This window comes from Zootermopsis nevadensis, unplaced genomic scaffold (assembly GCF_977971745.1).
Source record: "Zootermopsis nevadensis isolate Lab colony 2312 unplaced genomic scaffold, Znev_1.0 Znev_ptg000002l, whole genome shotgun sequence".
In the NCBI taxonomy this organism is placed as follows: Eukaryota; Metazoa; Arthropoda; class Insecta; order Blattodea; family Termopsidae; genus Zootermopsis; species Zootermopsis nevadensis.
In genome coordinates, this window is record NW_028259134.1 from 20588813 (window position 1) to 20609554 (window position 20742).

The window sequence follows — 20742 nt, forward strand, 5'->3', positions numbered from 1 at the left end:
GGGGGGAAGAGACCAATTATGAACAAGTGGACAACGCCCAAAACTTTTCGCTTTGTTACAACCAATTCTGCATTCTCCTGCCAGAGAGAAAACGGAAAGTGGATTTTAAGAACAAAAAAAAACACAATGGAACAATAACACAACAAACGCACGAGCGCAACTCTGTAGATTACTTCAGTCTGGAGAAAACAAAGTTTCGAGTATCGTGGAGTAGTGGTGTTGATCCCCTGCAGATATAACATATTTTAAGCAACAAATCAACAGTAGAGATACTGGAGTATGGGTGTCTTTTCTTTCAATTTTATTTTGCAAGAACGGAAAATCTGAAGGGAAGGAATAAGCTGGAAGGACTAAACGTAGATGGGATGATAATATTAAAATGGACCCTAAGGAAACGGATGGGTTCTGATTGGATTATCTGTGTCGGGACAGGAACTGGTGGTTGGCTATTACAACACGGCAATGAACCATCGAAGAACTTGATAAGCAACAAAGAGTTTCTCAAAAAAAACTTTACTTCCTGAGCTGCGTATTACTGAACATACAGGCTACAAAGAACACCTGTTACAAATTTACGTTTCATAATCATCAATACACACGCGAACCACCCTCATTCACTGTAAAGTTTTACTGATCTACGCAACATTTTAATTATACTGTTAAACCTTTATTTGCAAAATACTCGCATAGGAAAATTTTCTGAAAACTAGCTAGCAGCAGGTCCAGCCTTCTCAAATGCGTTGCTAATGCTTTCACAGACTTCACACGGCCAAGCCCACGTACTACGTTGTAAGAAAAGTCGCCTGATTAAGTAGCAGACATTCTTAGGCTGCCTTCACACTACAGTCCAAGGTTCGAATCCCACTACCGGCATCCATGTTTTCCTTGTGGTTCTAGTGTTGGATGTACTGGAAACAAACACTTGGTTCTGGATTTGGGGAAATCAGGGTTCCGAAGAAAACACGAGATTTATGTAGGTCTTTCACAACAGGGGCATTTCTATCGAAAGCGGTCGCAGTAGCGAGTTAAGAAACAGACTGTACGCTGTTCAACAGCTTCCGCTGCAAAGGAATGCAGTCGCTGACCGGATGGCTGGTTTGCTGGGATCTCACATGAATAACGATGTTCCATTCGCACTTCTGCACAATGGACACAGTGCACCAACAGTCAGTCCTCCTATGCTTGTCGAGGAGGAAAGACCACGCAGATCCGAATTGCGTCTTCCCGTCCAGTATCTAAAGGCTCAAAGATTACAATTTATAAAACTAGAATTTGACTTTTCTTGTAAGGCACCGAAACATTATCTCTCATGCTAAGTGAAGAAATCAGACTGCGGGTGTCGATGTTGATTTAGGAGATAAAGATGGAGGCAGTATTTTCCTCCGAAACGCTGGTATCGACCAACAAGCCCGCACAGCGTCACAACACAGAAGATCAACCTCAACATCTTCACCGGAGTGAAAATGTCGCAGATCGACGGCGTTTGGAAGAGTGCTTGGACCTAAGAGGGTCGAAGTGATAAGACGGTGGAGAAATTTACATAACAAATAGCTCCGTAATTTCAGTCAGCTTATTAGTAAGATAATTTCGAAGAGAATGAGGATAATATTAAAACTGATCTTATGGAAACAGGGTTTCAGATTGTGGATTGACTTAATCTGGCTCATGATAGGGACCACGGCATGTGCGGAATTGGATATCGGTTCAAAAGTCTTTATACAAGAAGGCTACAAGCCGGGGGGGGGGGGGGCACATACTGTGAAGTAAGAACTCATAGGAGTATTCTCCAACATGACCTTGAGGAGTGTCGGTAAGATTAATGTGGGGGGACATGGACGACTGTTCTTGCTGGAAAGGAAACCCCCCCCCCCCCCACTTGACGATTAAGAAATTCCTTTAAATGCGGTCTGGTTGGACACGAATTCATTTAAACACAGGTTACACGTTGTGCCACTTATTGTTTGAACCATGTGCTCATCCCATCGTAAGGTTCTTGATTCATTTGTAAATACAGCTGCGAAAATTACAAAGTTCCTACCACAACATTCTCATCTCTCCTGAGTGCAAATATTTACTTTGCACCGCGAGTTCTGACCAAGTGCGGTTTCACATGGCACAGGACATGCCACTTCTGAGCGACTCCCAATTCCCAAAGTCGTGTATTCACACTCCGTTCTACTGTGTAACTGGACATCCAATTTAAATTCATTTTTACAGTAAATAAAAAAATACAACTCTTATTATGTTTACTTAGAAGTGTCAAAAGGTGTCAGAAAAGCTTAGATTATTGACAATGCCACAAAGGACCGATACAAAACGAAATATTTCGTCTGTAGCATAGAATGTGCCAATGAATTAAACGTAGGAATTCACTCAAAGAATTCAGCTTTCACAGATACCGTTTCTGTTGGAGTAAAATATTTTAATCTTAAACGAATTCTTCTTACAAGGAGTAATTTCTTGGTCCGACTAAGAATTATTTCCGTGGCCATAAGAAATCGGACAAACTGCCTGGGAAATCAGAGCACAGACAACATGAATCCGTGCCTGAAGCTGGATTCAAACCCGCGATATTCTGCACTAACACTGCAAACGAGGCGCAGGGATCTGACAACACTGAATACGACCTGTCGTTTCGGTGATATGAATGCTAAATGTGCTAATGATCTGAGGAGTCTCGTCCAGTCTGGCTTCAAAGAACGAATCGAGTTTTCGAGTTTCATGATCACAGTTCCCACCTACTGTCATTTCCTGGACCAAGAAATCCTTGAAAGTTGCAGGAAAATTAGAATTGGAATACTGTGTGTGTGTGTGAACGGATGGACAGACATTACATTATTTGGTGTGCCATGACATTAAATTACATGTTAATGTTCTTTCACGTGAAAACTGTTGGAAAACATTGGTTTCACCTGCTGAAGAAGTTGTACAAATCCCATTTGCTTTACTAGTGTCTCGATAACCTCAATACTGGAAGGAAAGACACACTTTCTTGACAATTCTTCACGGTTAGTTCCACTGTCATGTGGTTTAAAATGCCCCGAACAAAATCTATGTAACTGTGATTTCGTAAAATCGTCTTTCAAGTGCTCCTAGACAGGCGCACGCCATTAAACGCACCTGGTAGTGACTTGCTCGTCAGCTGTTGAGGGAAAACGTACCGCATCTCGAGTAACGGTGATAGCGGTCAATCAGATTCTCGTCAGTGCTGTGTGGTAACCCGGAAAGTTTTTTTAAAATAAAATCAGCCAATTCTACTTGAGCTCCATGTAAAATTGGAGTCTGCGCTATATTTAACAGATAAAACCAAAATTAAATGTGTTCGATAAATTTCGGTGCGAGCCATCTTCTTCAAAATCAGTGCAATGTTTTCGGATATGAAACACGCGAAAAGGCATACACGGTCTCATCATTATACATTTGTGTGTGTTTCGTGCAAATGTTTATTAACTTTTAAAATGGAATTACCTGAAGGATAGCCATCAACTGTACAGTTGTACTTTGAGGGCGGTGCACATCTGACCTTGGAATGCCACGACTAGGCCATGCGAATATATCCGGAGGCCATGGAAACAAGGCGTGTAAAACATAATTCATGCTGGGAAAAAAAAAACACTGGCCTATTCATCTCGCGAAAAGCCGACAGAGGTTATATCAAATCTAAAACTTCTTGACGATGGTGAAGAGTCAATTGAATAAAAATTTTCTTGGATATTATCCATCGTCTAGTAAATATAAAACGTATCTCCGGAGATAGGGATTAGCTCTATCTAGTGGGCCCAACTGAGTAGGAACCTGAAGACGGAGATAGAGTCCCATCTCCGAAACGTCGTTTTACGTTTTATATTTTAGACGATGGATAATATCCAAGAAAATTTTTATTCAACCGACAGAGGTTGTTTAAAGCGCGGTTTAACCATAAACCTGAACTTGTTCAGCTACTTTCAAACCGACATCAAGTCTGCTGAAAACACAGTCGATGTTTAGAAATCATATTACAACTGAGATCAGATCTCTAAATGACATACAAGCAGTGGCGGTTTCGGGCCCGTGTACATGCATCTCTTTAATTGTGATTTATGTTTGAAATGTTTTTAGATACGGCGAATAAGCAGACAGCCGGGAAACATAATGTTATCACACCTGTCACGAAAGCAGTAAGCGCCTCTGAAACGTCGGTCTGCTTCTACTAGACCAGTGGTATTCAACCTTTTTTGGTTCGCGTACCCCCAGATATAATTTCTCTTCAACTTTGTACCCCCAAAGTTGTTGATGTATAATTCAAGTTATACATAGTATATAATCTACATTTAAAATTAATTAAATAAATTACTTTACTGATTATTCAGTGTTTATCATAAAATAATATTTTTTTTTAAATTTCATGTACCCCTTAAGATGTCTTCGCATAGAACTAGCGTATGATGAAATCGCCACAGAGTTCTTACAGAAAGGAAACAGGACAAAGGCCTGAACACCAATTAATTGCTCATCTATTCCTGCGATTGAGGCCACCGACCTCAAAAACGCGATATTGTCTCATTGCGGCCCCCGGATCGAATCCACGTTCATCCAATGATCACTCGATCGTGAACAAGACGAAAGGCAGACACGCAGCGGCGCGCAGTAAGTAACCTGGCATCCACTGGAAGAAGACAATTGAACCTTTCGGCCGTTCCTTCTGAATGAACGGAACGCTCCGTACAAAATCACAGCGTCACCTGAGATACCCCCAAGTCAGAACACTGATGGACGACGGTCTAGAAGACAGGGGTCGATTCCCGTCAGTGGAAGAAATGTATCCGGCGAAGGCTCGTTCCCAGCGGATAAGTCGGCCGGGGTGCACTAGAGCTTTCTCCATTTCCCCATACATCTTCACGGCGTGGTGTTCTAACAAAAACACATTAGGCGGTAATCGGAAGAAGTGTTCGATGGGTAATTTTTGTGAAATCTGAAGCAGTTCGCGTGATCTTCAGTCGCCATGGTGAAAGAGACAAAACCAAACTGACACTCGACAAGAGCGTTCGCCTTTCATAAGAAATTTAGGCATTTTTGGGTGAACGGATTTAGCCTCTATATTATGGACTCACTTCAAAGACTGAGTGCAAGTGCCCATTAAACATGCCGCTTTGAAGACATAGGCGTACTCACTTTTGGAGCCAAAATAAGACGAAGCTCCACGTATTCTTACCTCTGCAGTAACTGAGGTGAGTGGTCAGCTTCTCGCCCAGAGGAAAGAACCCCGATAGGAGACTGGGTGTGCCCCTGAGCCGGTCTGGACGCCAAAGGCTAGAGAAATATCTTATACACCTCGTGGGAATCGAACCCAGATCGTCCAGCCGGTAATCTGCCACTGTTATTATTATTAAGTGTTCTGTCTTACGACAGGTCCATTGCTCTGCCCAAAAAGAGCTCTCCAGTTTTCCCTATTCTCGGCTTCTCGCTTTAATTCCTGGAACGTCATCTTCTTTCCTTGTTTAAGATCGTCGGTTAGCTGTATCAATCTTCTTCCTAGTCCTCTCTTTCCTTCAACCTGGCCTTCGGTGATATCACTCATTAATCCATTCCTTCTCATAATATGTCCCAGCCAGTTAGCTTTCCTTCGTGTAATCGCCTGCAGAATGTTTCTTTGCTCGTTGACTCTCCTCAATACTTCTTCGTTGGTCACTCGATCCGTCCACCTGATCTTCTCTATTCTTCTCCAACACCACATTTCAAAACTCTCCAGGTATTTCTGTTCCTTCTTCCTGAGTGTCCAAGGCTCTGCTCCATACAGCGCGACACTCCATACGTAACACTTCACTAGTTTCTTCATCATCTCCAAGCCCAACTTGCTAGTGAGAAGTATCCTCCTCTTGACGAAAGCTGCCTTGGCTAATCTACCACTGTACTGACTGAAATATGTAAATTATACTTCCCAATATCATTCTGAATTAGTGTCAACTGTTCCAGCCATGAAACACTAACTGTGTAAAAAAAACTGATACAAAAACTGCTCTGTGACGAACCTCAAACAGCAACAGGGCTGACGACAACAAATGAAACTGGCAAACAAGGATTTGCAAAGAAAACACCTTGCTCGGCAGGTAAGCAGACTGACACAGTACATCAGCAAAAAGGAAAGTTTTAAATTATCAAACAATGTAGGAATGTTACGTAATAACAGATACAGACTACAAGGACAGGAATGCAAAGGAAAATGGTCGAAGGTGTGACTAAAAAGAACAGATGACTTAACAGACATTAAGTAGGTGCTGAACACGCGCAGAGCGATTTAAAGCACAAATTATCATTTCAAAGCAATAAAAAAATAAACGCTAACAAGAGAGGGAAATATGCTCATAATAAAGAGCAGAACACTGGGGAAACACATGATCAAACGAGACAAAGCACATTCAAAATACAAATTACACTGAAAAACTCCGTGTGCTTCAAAGAGTTTCAGAAAAATTGTGAAATGAGACTCATTCATTTGTTGTCGCAAATACAACTGCAGAAGTTGAAGATTGAGATAAATGTTCTTCCAAAACGTTAGTCTCCACCTGCAAGTCCACACGGCATGCAGACCAGAAGATGAACAATACTTTCACAGCCTTGAGAACCCCAAATCTCGCCGCAAAGTCTAGCTTCATAGCTCAAGAAGACAACAATAACGGCTGATCTTATCTTAAATCAATTCTTCTGTCCAAGTTAGGGGAAGGTGTTGGAATATCTTGTTCGCAAACGCCGTCTATATAATGTTTTGCCCACAAAGTCTTTATTTTTTCTGACGTGGAAAAACATAACGGGACGCTCGGTCTCCAAATAGTCGCGTATTTTCCAGAATTTTGTAACTCTTAAGCCAGACACAAGTCCGAAAGCCAAATGCCAGGGAAACGAACGAACGAGCCTCGCTTTGTAACTGTAGTCTACAGATTGTTTCGCTGACAACGGACAGACAGACGGGCGGGCACCTGGCCATAAAGAAGGGCCAGCACTGTACCATTACGGTACTTCTGTCACGAAGGTAGAAAATTGTAAATGCACAACCTCAGGTTCCAGTACCTGACGTCATTTCATGACAGAACATCAGTCACGATAAGAAACTGCAGGTTCTGACGTAATGGCGTCTGATCGCGTCGGACTTCGGGGACGCAACGGCGTGTGGACCTGTATCTAAACAACATTTCGGATGAACATACTGCCTCCATCTTCATGCGCGATACTAACTTTCGTACAAGTCAGTAGATAAGACCTGCAGATGAATGTGCACGACTAGATAGGGGTCTCCATCCTGTGTAGTTTGTGCTAATGACTAATGAAATGGGCGTGTGAATAAATATCTTGCGTCCCAAAAAGATGGGGAATCTAGTGTGGCCTACACTTAAGAGATGGCACCGCTGTATCTTTTCCCATGAAAGAGATTCGCAAAATGGCGGAGAGTCGATTGAATTTCAGGAACGCAAACTCATTAAAAGTGTGTATACATCTTTTAGGGACTTCTGTTTATGCTTACATTCAATAAAATGAATACCCAAACAAGTTTCAATATGGCGTAGTCATATATTAAGTGTCTATGCAAGCACAAGGACATTTAAACTGTGTCAGCATTAGATATGCAGCACATTTAGGCTGCGTCCCGTTCACTGACGGATGTCGTCAAATCGCAAAGCATTTAGACATTCTATGAACCCCGAAATAGAACAATTTTTCTATACTCTCGTCAAAGGCTTAAACCCTTTCAGGACTTATTACCTGAGATCATAAATAAATCGTAAGATGCGAGGTTCTCGCAGCCGTGAGGACGTCGATGTTGGTCTTCCTGAAGATGTAGACAGTATGTTTCTCCGAAACATTGGTATCTACCCATAAGTCCACACAGAATTTCTACCCAAAAAGACAAACATTGACATTACTCTGATACGTCCATCTGTACACACCCGGAAATTACTTAATGTGTGTCCGTAACAACTATGCATATGAAATAACGCCAGATGAATGGTATTGCAAAATTTTAAATTCAAACACTGGAAATCCACGGCATCTCCTTGGTGACTACGCGCGTAGAAGCCGACTTGGCAACGACAGCCAGCCGATGTAAGATTTTACGCAATTTAAAACCGCGAGCTCCTTGCGCCCGCTACGTCGGCAAGAACACACGACTGCTTATCTAATCGTGCAGTTCTTTCGGTCGACATGACAACGCATTTGAAGCCTGTGGCTGACTGCTGTACAATAATAAGGACGCAAAGCCGCGCTCTTTCTCACATTTTGGGTACGCCTGCACTGTGACATTCTTTCTGATTCAACACACTTCATCGACTTCGATGTTCTCTTTTTGTTGTCGAAACAAATCTTGTTTCGACAAAATTCATATTTCTTCGTCATCAGTCTTTGTGCTCTTGGACAGTTCCATTTGCAACCGTGAAATTAAAACCGTTCCAGCTTTTCGAAACCCGTTTCTGGCACCGTCTACCTTTAGGTCTGCCCTGACACAGCAGCTGTCCGATCCAGTTTTTAGGAGAGATTCCTTTCGTTACAGCCATTAATTCCAAATATATTCTGAAAGTTCTTTATATCTGCGTTTTATTCAGGACTGCTGTCAGTAGCTCAGCGTTGAATGATGGGTAAAAAATTAACTGGAAAGGATATTGAATTAAGCAATCGTTGCCTAATTTAAAGTACTATCCCGTAATTTGCCTATATGGACTTAGGAGAACTGAAAAAACCTCACCAGGGCCGAGACTTGAACCCGGGACCTCTCGGATATGAAGTAGGAGTGTCACAGGTATTTTTTTATTATTGTAGACATTTGTCATGGAAAGCAGGGATTATATTTGACGAATGTAACACAACATTAAATACGTCCGACGTCTCTTAGTGTGATTTTAAAAATATACAATTTCCCCAACAAGCGTTGACTTTGTGTAAAAGAACCAGTGTAATACACGGTGGTATAATACCCTTAGAGCTGGTGTTGTAACCACGTCAACCTAAACCAATCGAGTATGCGAAACAGAGTGTCAGTGAATACTTGAAACAAAGAGCTGTTGGGGGAACAGTCACATGAGAAAACATCATCGAAAAACAAGGCATGCCAGATATTTGTGTTTACAGTCCACTGAGTCGAAGGACGTCGTGTGACGAAACGAATCAATCTGCACGTGAACTATGCGAAACAGAAAAGCTTTGCCTTTTTCGGAGTCTTAGAAGGCAAACTTTTTTTTTGCATTCCTTCCCATGAAATGGAGTGACCATTACAGGATAGTCTGTGCCTACAAAAAAAAAGAGAAGTGTGGCAAACTGGCGAGACTCCAAGTTTTCAACCTTCCTCATTTTGCAGGGTCAACCTGTTTTCCAAAGATAATTACTGACCAACGATAACAACTATGATTAGTCTAACGTTAACAGAAAGAGTTTCGACTTTGAATACGCGGGCCACGGCACATTCATCTCATTATAATCCGTTTCACCTGACAAGCTTTTTTTGAAATGCAGTATTCTTAGCAATTATGAAGAAAAACTGCTAACAGGGCTAAGCTGGGGCACTAAGTTTCTAGTTTTGACAAGTAACAACACCGACGCGTTAGTGCACCAAATGGAAACACTGGTGGGTTGGCGCGTAAATACACCATTAAACAATTTTGAGTCAAACAGGCATTGGGATTAAGCTGATAGCAAGCACATATTTGTAAGTACTGTTACTGAGAGAATATAATCTCATTTCATTTGTAGTTGCAGTGGGTGTTAAAACCTTTTGTCAACAAACAAGAATTACGTTTACTTTTAACTTGCAGTAAGATTGCTGGAAGAAGTTAGTCTTTGGGGGGGAAAAACGGATGGGATTTTCAATGCGACCAGAAAACAAAACGCCAAAGTCTTTAATAAAAGGAGACAAAGCCTCCATCTATAAAGAACAAATATTTGTCCGCAAAAACAGATTTCCCATCATAACACGCCGCTCTTTCGGTAAATATAAACAGGCCTCAGACACAAGCATTGAAACATGCTTTGTGTTCCAGAAAATAAAACTCATCTTGAAAAGGTTTCAGTTTGCACAGCTTGAACCACAGTACATAAATGACTTTCAGCGCTGTTCTCGCATATGGCAAAGCCGCTGGAACACTTTTCAGAGCAAGAAGGCGATTAATTTGGAGCTGTGGAGTCTGACAGATCCCGTAACCCCCCCACCCAAAAAAAAAAACAAAAAAAAAAACCAGGTGCCAAGAACACTTTAGGTACAAATGGACAGTTTAAAACACACGACAGCTTTACTTTAAATTGTAAATGTGTGAGGGCAAACGCCATACGATTTTATTATACACACAGTTTCAATTAAAAAAAATTATGTTGACCTACAGACAAGAACTTGGTAAGAGTCAACTTCTTAACGGTATTTTACAAGGTGGTTATCCACGGCGACGTTTAATGGCATATGGTAATGCCTACAACTCGAAAGTACCTGAAAACTGATAAACAAAACAACAAAATGTCTGTTGCTGACGTCACATTCCTGACACGACATTTTCAGGCGACCAGTTACGCAAACAACAGCGCTGGTGTATTAGATATACGAGCAATCGTAATACATCACAATCACAGCACAGTTAACTGCGTTTAATATATAACAAAATACTTCTTGAAAGTCTTGACAGAAAATCGTCTGGAATACTGGAACAGGCAGCAAAATACACGCGTGTAACAACATTTACCACGTGGCGACAACGAGAAAAAATGGTTCAGGAACTCACTGTACATCAAATCTTGTAATTACTACAGCAAATGTTCGGACTCGCAGCGGTAAGAACCTCAAATCTCTTTGTGTCTTAATCCTGTTTGCTGTTATTGTTATCGGCTCCGCAGAACGCGGTCTGGTGATCGATCACCGGTCCAGAGGAAACCGAAGTCACTCACCTTCCTCATAGGTTCTGCCGCGCATCCGGCCTGCGCTTGGATCCGGAGTTGTTGTTGTTGTTGCTGCAGAAGAGAATTCCTCCGGGCTACCGAGGCGGCTAAAGACCTCTGCAGTTTCTCCACCTTGTAAGTCTGTCTCCAGCCAAACAGCTGGGCCAGTTTCTCGGCAACGTCGGTGCATCGCGGCCCGGCGCAGCTACCGCCCGAGTCACCACCGTGATGACAACCCTCAAACATCGCGTGGCACCACGACTTTGTCCGAACTCACTTCATAACTTGTCGCCAAATTCCGTTCTCATGTCACCTCTGTTTCTGAGACATCTGTCGGCAGGCTTTGGCTCCTGCGCTCTTACATGGATAAAACTCGTTTGCGCCTGACAGTAAAACACGAATTGGGGTGTCATCTGTTCCCTGCTTTAATTAACATCACTTTGCCTACAACGGAGCTGAAAGGCTGGGTCATTATAAACTGGGAATAACATAGAAGGAAGTGATCGTGACCTATGCCCTGACTGACTGAGAAAAGTAGGATATAGTATGTCTCCGGGTCGAGGTTCGAACCCCGGACCTCACAAATACGAACTAGTGCAAATTACAAGTTTGAACCGTGGTGGTATTTATCGACAAAACACTGAACTGCATCCGAAACTTGTCTGCATTTACAAGTGCTTAGACCACGTTTCTTCCCAATCCGACAAACCTCGTGCAATAATTTTCCAATGTCCATTTCACTTTATAAGCGTCCAGTACGAAAGATGCTCACTTCGTCACTTTCCGCAACATTCCTGGCTTCACTCTCCCGGTTTCCGCATCTTTGTAGGAAGAACATCAAGAGTTAGCATTCATGCATCCAAAAACAATGGAAATAACAAGAGCGAACACGCCTAAATTTTTTAAGCTATGTGTAAATTTCGTAACTTCTTTGTAAATAATTTCATTTTGAATATTTCTCGATTTCTCGCTGGGATCAAGGACCTGATCTAGCACAAACAAAACCCATCCTTGTCAACGTTGTACTTCAGGACTGAGACGGAATGTGAACTTGCAGGCACGTTACGGAGAAACATTCTGCCTGTGTTACATCTTCCCGGAATATGATCCCTTGCAACGTCGGTATCTACCTAGAAGACCAACATCGGCATCTTCATTGCCGTGGGAACCTCAAATCTCGTAACATATTCACATGCAATTACACAGCCTTGATGCGGCAATTACCAGAAATAATTTGCGCGGTTCACACTGACTTCAAGGCAACGCATTGTGACTTTACTCGTGGAAATACGGACACACTTTCTAAAAAAACAACCAAGCTCCTATCGCTTTCACGCTCTGTGTCCACAATATCCCTTGGTTCTAGCAGACATGCAGAATCAGGACAACGCCAATGATGACTGTCCCCTCAAATTGCTCTGTGTGGTATCCACATACCTGACCCTGGGTTGGACGACCTTGGTTAGATTTCGACAGGGCAGGAGTTTTTCTCTTCACGCCCCCCCCCCCCCCCCAAGGGCCAAAACCAGTCATCGCTTTTTGGGTTCTTTCCGCGGAGGGCTCAAACTGACCACAAAATCAAGTTATGCCTACAGTTAAGATGTGTCATTTTCAAAAGCACACAAAGTTGATGACATCTGTTGCAGGGCAAAATGCGTGTTCATTCTAAATTTTTTTTAAAAAAAATGCTACAAATTCATCCACGACATAGACTTATCTCGATTAAGTAATCGATTTTGAGTGTATGGATAACAGGATATGGCATTGGAAAACTATAGAAGAAGAAGAAGAAGAAGAAGACACTTGAACAAGTGGAGCAAACACGAGAAATTCGACGATGGAATAAAGAAAGTGGCATATTAAGTCGTTGGTAGGAGGAGGCAGCACAGATCGAGACGATGAACTGCCTAAAGCGAAGAGAGTGACTTACACCAGCGGTATTCAACCTTTTTTGTCCGCGTACCCGAGCCACGGTGGTCTAGCGGTTAGAACACTGGTCTTGTAATCCTGGGGTCTCGGGTTCGATTCCCGGCGGTGCCCGAATTTATAACTTGTGTTGGGCAAGGCCGTGGTCTAGGCAACACGGAGTTTTCCTCCGTGGCATCCCAACAATTACTCCATTCACACACAGAAGAAGGCAATGGCAAACCACTTCTGGATCATCTGCCAAGAACGTATATGAACAGGTCCCAGTCCGAGAAAAGGATGGAAGGATCCTGTTCATATGGACCTGTCGTCAGACAGAACACTATATAATAAATAAAACCCCCAGATATAAATTCTCTTCCAACTTTGTACCCCCAAAGTTGTTGGTGTATAATTCAAGTTATACATAGTATATAATCTACATCTAAAATAAATTAAATAAATTACATTACTGATTATTCAGTGTTTATCATAAAATAATACATATATATTTTTTAAAAATTTCACGTACCCCCTAAGATGTCTTCGCGTACCCCAGGTTGAATACCACTGACTGATTTCGTTTTTAGTTTTGTGGATTCCAGGATCTGGTCGCCAAGGAACTGAGGTCGCCAGACCCCAAGGCGAGTAATATAAACACAGACACTGACTTTTCCGTCTTGTTCTGTGTCTTATGAGCCCCGTCCACGGAATGCCCAGTACGAACTTAACAGGATAGGGGAAGCCAAGGCTGGAATGTGGCTAATCTTTCAGGACAATAAAAATGGCAGTACAGAAGTGACACAGAGGAGGAACCTGATAAAGACCACACACTACAGTAATCTCGTTAACCATTAGCAGCTTAAGTGAAGCCTGTTCAGTGCTATTTGACAAATATGAAAAATTAATTATTTAAAGGTTACGTATCAACGGCTGATGAGATGTGAGAATTATCGTAAACTGAAGAAGAGACAGTGGGGGGGGGGGGGGTTAAACGGTCGTGGCCTACTTCATAATAATAATAATACGCCTCGAAAGTGGTGCAGGGAAAAATGGTGCAAAATATTACAGTAAAATAATGTCCGCATTGTCTGTCTTGCTTCAATAACTTTCGAACGAAAGGATGGAATTCCACGAAACTTCGTGTGAATATAATGACACAAGAGACCATCCCGGTATTGCACCTTTCAATTCCCTGCTATCAGTAATACCAACATGGCGCCCGTGCGAAGTGATAAGATCGGAGAGAAAGAGACAGAGAGGCCTACTATTACGACTTTATGTTATGAACAGGGCGACTAGAAAAAAATGCAACTCTTAACGAGGCAATAATTTTGTAGAATATTAAATAACAAAACGGCAGCAGCTCTGTCATGCGATGTATGCAGTGTCAATGTGGCACAACACACAGATCCACGTACGAAATAACTAACGCCACTGCAAATTAGGTTCATTGTACCGCACGGTCCTAACATGCAATCAACTGCGTCAGATGAGTTCGGGTATTCCGATGAAGCAGCACATGAGAAACGTCGAATACAACTTTGAACAAGCACCATTACGGAATTTATGGGGGAGGGAACTGGAAGGAGTTTTTCTGGCTCAGGAAAGAGCTCTTGCGAGCACATACTGAACCTACGGATTCCAAAAGACGAGGAATTTCGTGACAAATGTTCAGCGTACTATCATCTTCTCAAGACTGACTCTTGCTTTGTGGAGTTAAGTCCTAGGGAATGAGGAAAGGCAACGCCTGTAGGAATTTGATAAGACCACGGCTGTGATGCTGATTGAAATAATGCGGTCGGCAGTCTCGATTTCACAGTCTCATGGACTGAAACAGTCACGAACATGAGATTTTTACTTCAGAGGCCCTTTCAGTCTCATTGCCAATGAACTTTCTTCCACAATTACAGAGCTGTCCCCAAAAAGATGTACACACACATTCAATGAATGAAATAAAGGCATCCATCCTCAATGAAGTTCTTAAATTCAAATACGATTAAGCTTTTCTGACAAAATTTTGTTGGGAAATGGCTTAGCCAATTACGGAACAGATATTTATAAGCCTATGAGCTGCAAAAGGTATTTTTTTCTATTAATTCAGTTCATGTTGAGATAAACACCACACCACTAAGACGTATAAGATTGGGGGACCTAAAGCTCCACGCTTCGACCATTTTAACCCTGGGGAAGGAACCTCGAAGCCCATTTGATAGCAGGGTGTGCGGGAATCGAACCACTGTTACGTAGCCCGTAGTGAGTCACGTGTAACTTTTAATAAATGACATTTCAAAAACCGGATATGAAATCGCAGGCACGCTGTCGGACAAGAACAAATAAAATATTTCTGCACAGTTTAATGAATAGAACAATGCTCTTTCTGGAAGGGAAGTTGTCCTCCATATCAAACTAAATGTGTTTAAAGTTTATGATTCTTACTAAAACTGCAATGCTGTGTGCATAAAATGAATACCTAATGACGAGATCATTTCCTCTCGTATGTTTCAGGTCAAAGAATGCTGATGAAATTTTGATATTTGACGTCAACACGAAAAGTAATAGAGCGAGTTTAATTTCGACAAGCTACACACTACAACCCCTACACAAGGACCCAATCAAAATAAAGTATTATTTATTTTAATCCGTCTGATCACAATATTTTAAAATTCCTTATAATTAAGATAATAAAATATCATTGATGTTCCATATCGATTGATCGATTTACATTTCGGAACATTTACACAACATGTTTCGGTTTTTTATAAAACCATCATCAGGTGTAAAATATATCTAAGAACTTAAAACTCAATTATGATTTCTGTAGTTTTTTGGTGATGTTTCATTACGTTTGTTTTTCCATTTCGAAAACACTAGTACTTCTGGACATATCGGGACACTCACTCCTACATCTTTGGCCGATATGTACATCTAATAACATTTAAGAAAAACAACACCTTCGCCCAAAAATGGAAAAACAAACGTAATGAAACATCACCAAAAAAACTACAGAAATCATAATTGAGTTTTAAGTTCTTAGATATATTTTACACCTGATGATGGTTTTATAAAAACCGAAACATGTTGTGTAAATGTTCCGAAATGTAAATCGATCAATCGATATGGAACATCAATGATATTTTATTATCTTAATTATAAGAAATTTTAAAATATTGTGATCAGACGGATTAAAATAAATAATTGTTATAATATTCACAATATAACGCAATTACACTATCTTAAAAATAAAGTATGTTCTTATGCAGTGTAATAACACTGATTAATTAATTATACCACCGTTAAAATAACTGACCACGGAAACTCTGTGCAACCCGAAATAAAATAGGGCTACATATTATCAATCTATTTCGAACAACTCAGTTACAAAATCACGAAACTATAACACGTTATTTGTGTCCACGAGCTCGCAAAATGAATGCGGGTGAGAGGTTTGAGGTTCACACGGCTGTGAATATGCAGAATGTAGTCTTGTAGGTAGGTGGGCCACTAAACTTTCAGATGACCGTTCGTAAGACAAAGCATACTCTGAAATTAGAAGCGACACATTCTCTTAAAACGTTCGTAAACATACACAAGACTATATGTCGTCACAATCCGAATGCCCGCGACAGACACGTATGCCTAGTTCACAAATGACAGACCTACGACCTTGAAAATGTGTAAAATGAAAACTTGTGACTGGAAATCGATAGACATTTGTTGGGTGGCACAAACTGATATTCCATAACGGTTCTGCGCTGCACGTAGCAACGATCTGCTGCCACAGACTCACTCGTCAACAAACCCACGATGACGTTTCTTTCCCTCGACATGGCGATAAATCACTTCGCATCGCTGGAAACAAACACTGGCTGCTAGGAGAAAGCTCAGTTCGCGTCCAAGCGTCACTATTATATCGCGTGGACTGGCACTTCTGTCTTCTTATCTCTGTGCCTCTCACATAACCCCCTCCTTCTCCCTCCACGGCGAACCCCACCACGGCAGGCTTTGTCTTGAACACGAACTCATTACACCTCGAATTCTTTCGCCCTGATGATGAGGGCAGTATGACCTCTGAAACTTCGGTAAACTTCTACCAGACTACACGGAGCAACAACCCAGAAGACAACCATCTTCATGACATTTCTAGTTTTTAATGTAGACATAACGCAACAAAATCAAGAACGAGCACGAGGGCAGAGACGTACACACTCGTCCACATCACGCATTCTTTGCATACAGCGAACGTAAGAAAGCGTATGAAAGGGCATGTCTGTGAAACAATGAAACAACAAGACAGTAACAAGTATATATTAAATCTTGTCCGTCTAATCACAATAAATTATTATTAAATATTAAAATAATTAACATTTAAAATATTAAATGATGTTCTTTATCGAAATATTCGATTTACATTAGACCATAATTTTTCATGTTTCACGACATGTTTCAGTTCCTAAAAGAACCATCCTCAGGTGTATATAATTATATAAAGCTTCAAAACGATAAATAATTTCAAATACAATTTTCATACATTATGTGACTTTAGTGTGGGTGAACATTTTGTTGTTTTTGTATCAGTCTGTAATGTAAATAACATAAAGGTTAAATGAATATTACTAAAATAGAAAACAAAGTAATATATATTGAAGATAATTTTTTGAAACATACCAGAAATGTTTTGGAGGAGTTTACGTCTGTCTGGAAGTATTTATTGTGATTAGACGGACAAGATTTAATATATACTTATTATATCACCATATGACGCATCTTAAGACAGTAACAAGTTCATTAACGTTGCTAGGTAGAGTTTCTTGCAAGATGGCACTCCATGCCAAATACAATTAGACTGATCGAGTTAAGGAAAGGAGGCTGAGATGGGCAGGGCATGTAGCCAGCATGGGAGACTAGGGTTTTGGTGTGCAAACCAGAATGAAATAGACGACCTTGACGTAGCTGGGAGGATTAAAACGGCTCTCAGAGAAATAGGATGGGGTGGTACGGACTGGATTTATCTGGCTCAGGATATGGACCAATGGCTGGCTCTTGTGAACACGGTAATGAACCTTCGGGTTCCATGAAATGTTGGGAACTGCTTGAGTGTCTGACCTCTCAGGAAGGCCTCGGCTCGAAGGAGTAAGTAAGCAGTCAACTTGCAAGACAGAAGATAATAACAATACATGAAAAATACCTACTGCAAATAAACAGCAAGACTATGAACGAAACAACGTTGCGTCGTGTCCTTTCATATCCCTGCCTTGTGATGTGACATGGGTAACTATAAATTCTGCTACCTCGTCCGTGAAAAACTTGCGTGTTACTTTTCAGTGTTCCGTGGGAAACAGAAAGAACTCCACGATTACGCATTCAGTTCCTTAACCTGGATTCATAAAACAAGGGACAAATTACATCTGATGGTTCTAAGACATTCAGAACAAAGAAAGCCTTGCATAAAAACGTGTCTCCACGTCAGGCTGTTGGTATTAGGCTATTTAAACGTCGTCAAGTTTATTTGGCCTAATTCGTTACTTGTTCCGTGTTTAATTACTCGAGCAATGATTTTTGGGGTCCCGAAGTGTTTCTCGAAGTTTTTCCACTTCGTGGCGTCGCAAATACACTTCAATCACATAACAAACATTTACGTGACTCACTCTGAAGTGCGCACGATCACTATTTGTAAAATATGTTTACAGCTGACAGAAAACATTAACGGATTAATAAAATACCGAGGTTGGTTCTAACGGCGCTGAGCACTAGATGGCCGTCTTCCGGGTTGTAGCGTCAGTCTGGTAGACGTTTGCGACGTTTCAGAGATGCTTGCTGCCTCATTCATATTGCTAGTTGGACACCGGCTGTTAGTCAAACAAGTCACACTTCTTACATTATAAATATTGCGTTTGCACTATATTAATAGAGTATAACAAGTGACTCCACAATGGCGCGAGAAGTGACAAATATTGTTTGAAAACCCTGAAGGAAGAGACCATTTGGAAGACGTAGATTCGTAAACCAACGCCCCTAAAATACCTCCGTCTAGTTTCATGTACTTACTATGAAGAACTCAGATATCTGATCCCTCACAATGCACTTTGCAATGTGATATCCATCTGATATCGGGTTTCAGAGAATTCTATTCTTCACAGCAATCCCTTAATTGGGCACCATTCTGAGCCAGTTCAGTCCTCTCCACTCCTACTTCTCACACCTCCGCCTACGTCTCCCAAGTGGCTTCTCCTGTCATCACTCCGATGCGTAGCGACTGCATATCCCCGACCAATATTCGCCTTGTTTCAATCGCACTCACCCTTTGGAGCCGAAGCTCGCCTAAACAGTATTTAAGAATTCAGTCCGTACCGCGAAGAAAACACTACACCTCACCATTACAAATATCAACTGCTTAACGCTGTTCAAGGAAGTAAACGCTGTTTACACAAATAATCATACGAAACCAATAAATAAAAAAATGCTGAGTTACTTATTATTAGAGCAAATGGTACATATAGTTACCACCACACTAATAACACTTGAAATTCTGTCCTGATGTCGTCTGACAGAACTGAAGAGCTGAACAAGATGTGCTCAAACCGTAAGCAACATGGTTCACACAATTAGCGTGCGTGGTTTAAATATTTGATTCACAGAATACTTAACAACGTCCCATCAACTGCAGATGTAAATAAAATAAAACATGATTGCTATTCAAGTTCGGCAACAATGGCTAATTTTAAGGTTCGTTAACGCGTTTTCAATCGACGCGACTGTCAAACCATTATTTTCCTCAAAGGACAGAGGAAAATCACGAAACCAGAAGAGGGATAATTCCAGAACACAAGAGATGCGCTTTATCTGCTCGGTCAAGGCCTGGAAGACAAAAATGGAGGGAAAAGTGGGACTATAACTTTCACTGTTGATTATAACCATAGAGGAAATGTGACTGTCGAGTAGCAATCAACCACATTACCGACTGAGTTCCCGGCGTCAACTGCACTACCAGCAGCAACATCTACCGTCAGACATTTACTTGCATGATTATCGGCCGATACATACACTACCATCTATCGACAAGATTATGAAACTTCAAAGACACCTATGCCGACTTCTTAGAACATTGATAGATGGCGAAAGCTTATTCAACTACACTAACTGGTTACGAATGGTGACAAAAATGTACATTTTCATTTCATTCAAAACGGCACAAATTTTAATGTCGACAGATATTGGCATTGTTGTTCGTCACAAAAAGTGCAGGGAAATTTTCCTTTTCATATGCATCGGTCCAGCAAAATGGACGAAAAATCATATTTAGGTTCGTCACTTTTTCGATGTAATCTGTAAATATAATAATATATATAAAAAATTCAACTACAATGAAGTATGGGCCCAAGATAATATACACTGGTTCCTCAATTAATTCTAAAATTGCTGTTACGTAATTATGAATGCGTATTGTTGATCCTGGGGTCTCGGGTTCGATTCCCGGCGGTGCCCGAATTTATAACTTGTGTTGGACAAGGCCGTGGTCTAGGCAACACGGAGTTTTCCTCCGTGGCATCCCAACAATTACTCCATTCACACACAGAAGAAGGCAATGGCAAACCACTTCTGGATTATCTGCCAAGAACGTATATGAACAGGTCCCAGTCCGAGAAAAGGATGGAAGGATCCTGTTCATATGGACCTGTCGTCAGACAGAACACTAAATAATAATAATAATAATAATAATAATTGTTGATCGCTTCTGTCAGCGAAAGTTTTTCCAAATGCTGTGGCTGAGTGGTTAGCATTCCTGCTTTCTACTCAGGATATCCAGAAACCGGCTGTAGGGACTGAGATTTTAACCAGCTTCCTCAGTCTCTCCAGACAAAGACAAATGAATAAAAAAAAACACTATCTCCTCTGCTCCGTGATCGAACTAAAGACCAAGATTTGTCACACTGCAGACTTAACCACTTCAGT

At 41.2% G+C, this 20742-nt stretch overlaps 1 protein-coding gene across 8 annotated transcripts in view; it reads right to left on the reverse strand.

Annotated features, from left to right (window-relative positions):
* LOC110827005 (par-3 family cell polarity regulator) overlaps positions 1–20742 on the reverse strand; it is a 77314-nt gene that overhangs the window by 29723 nt on the left and 26849 nt on the right. For 5 of the 8 annotated variants that reach the window (XM_087353421.1, XM_087353443.1, XM_087353434.1 and 2 more), the window contains exon 1: positions 10894–11705. The exons of 2 other annotated variants lie outside the window; for them this stretch is intronic. In XM_087353421.1, the coding sequence (XP_087209547.1) occupies positions 10894–11130 (237 nt within the window). In that variant the 5' untranslated portion in view covers positions 11131–11705. Of the gene's footprint in view, positions 1–10893; positions 11706–16579; positions 16717–20742 lie in introns of those variants that run through there. One more of the 8 variants, XM_087353419.1, reaches the window with a different exon arrangement.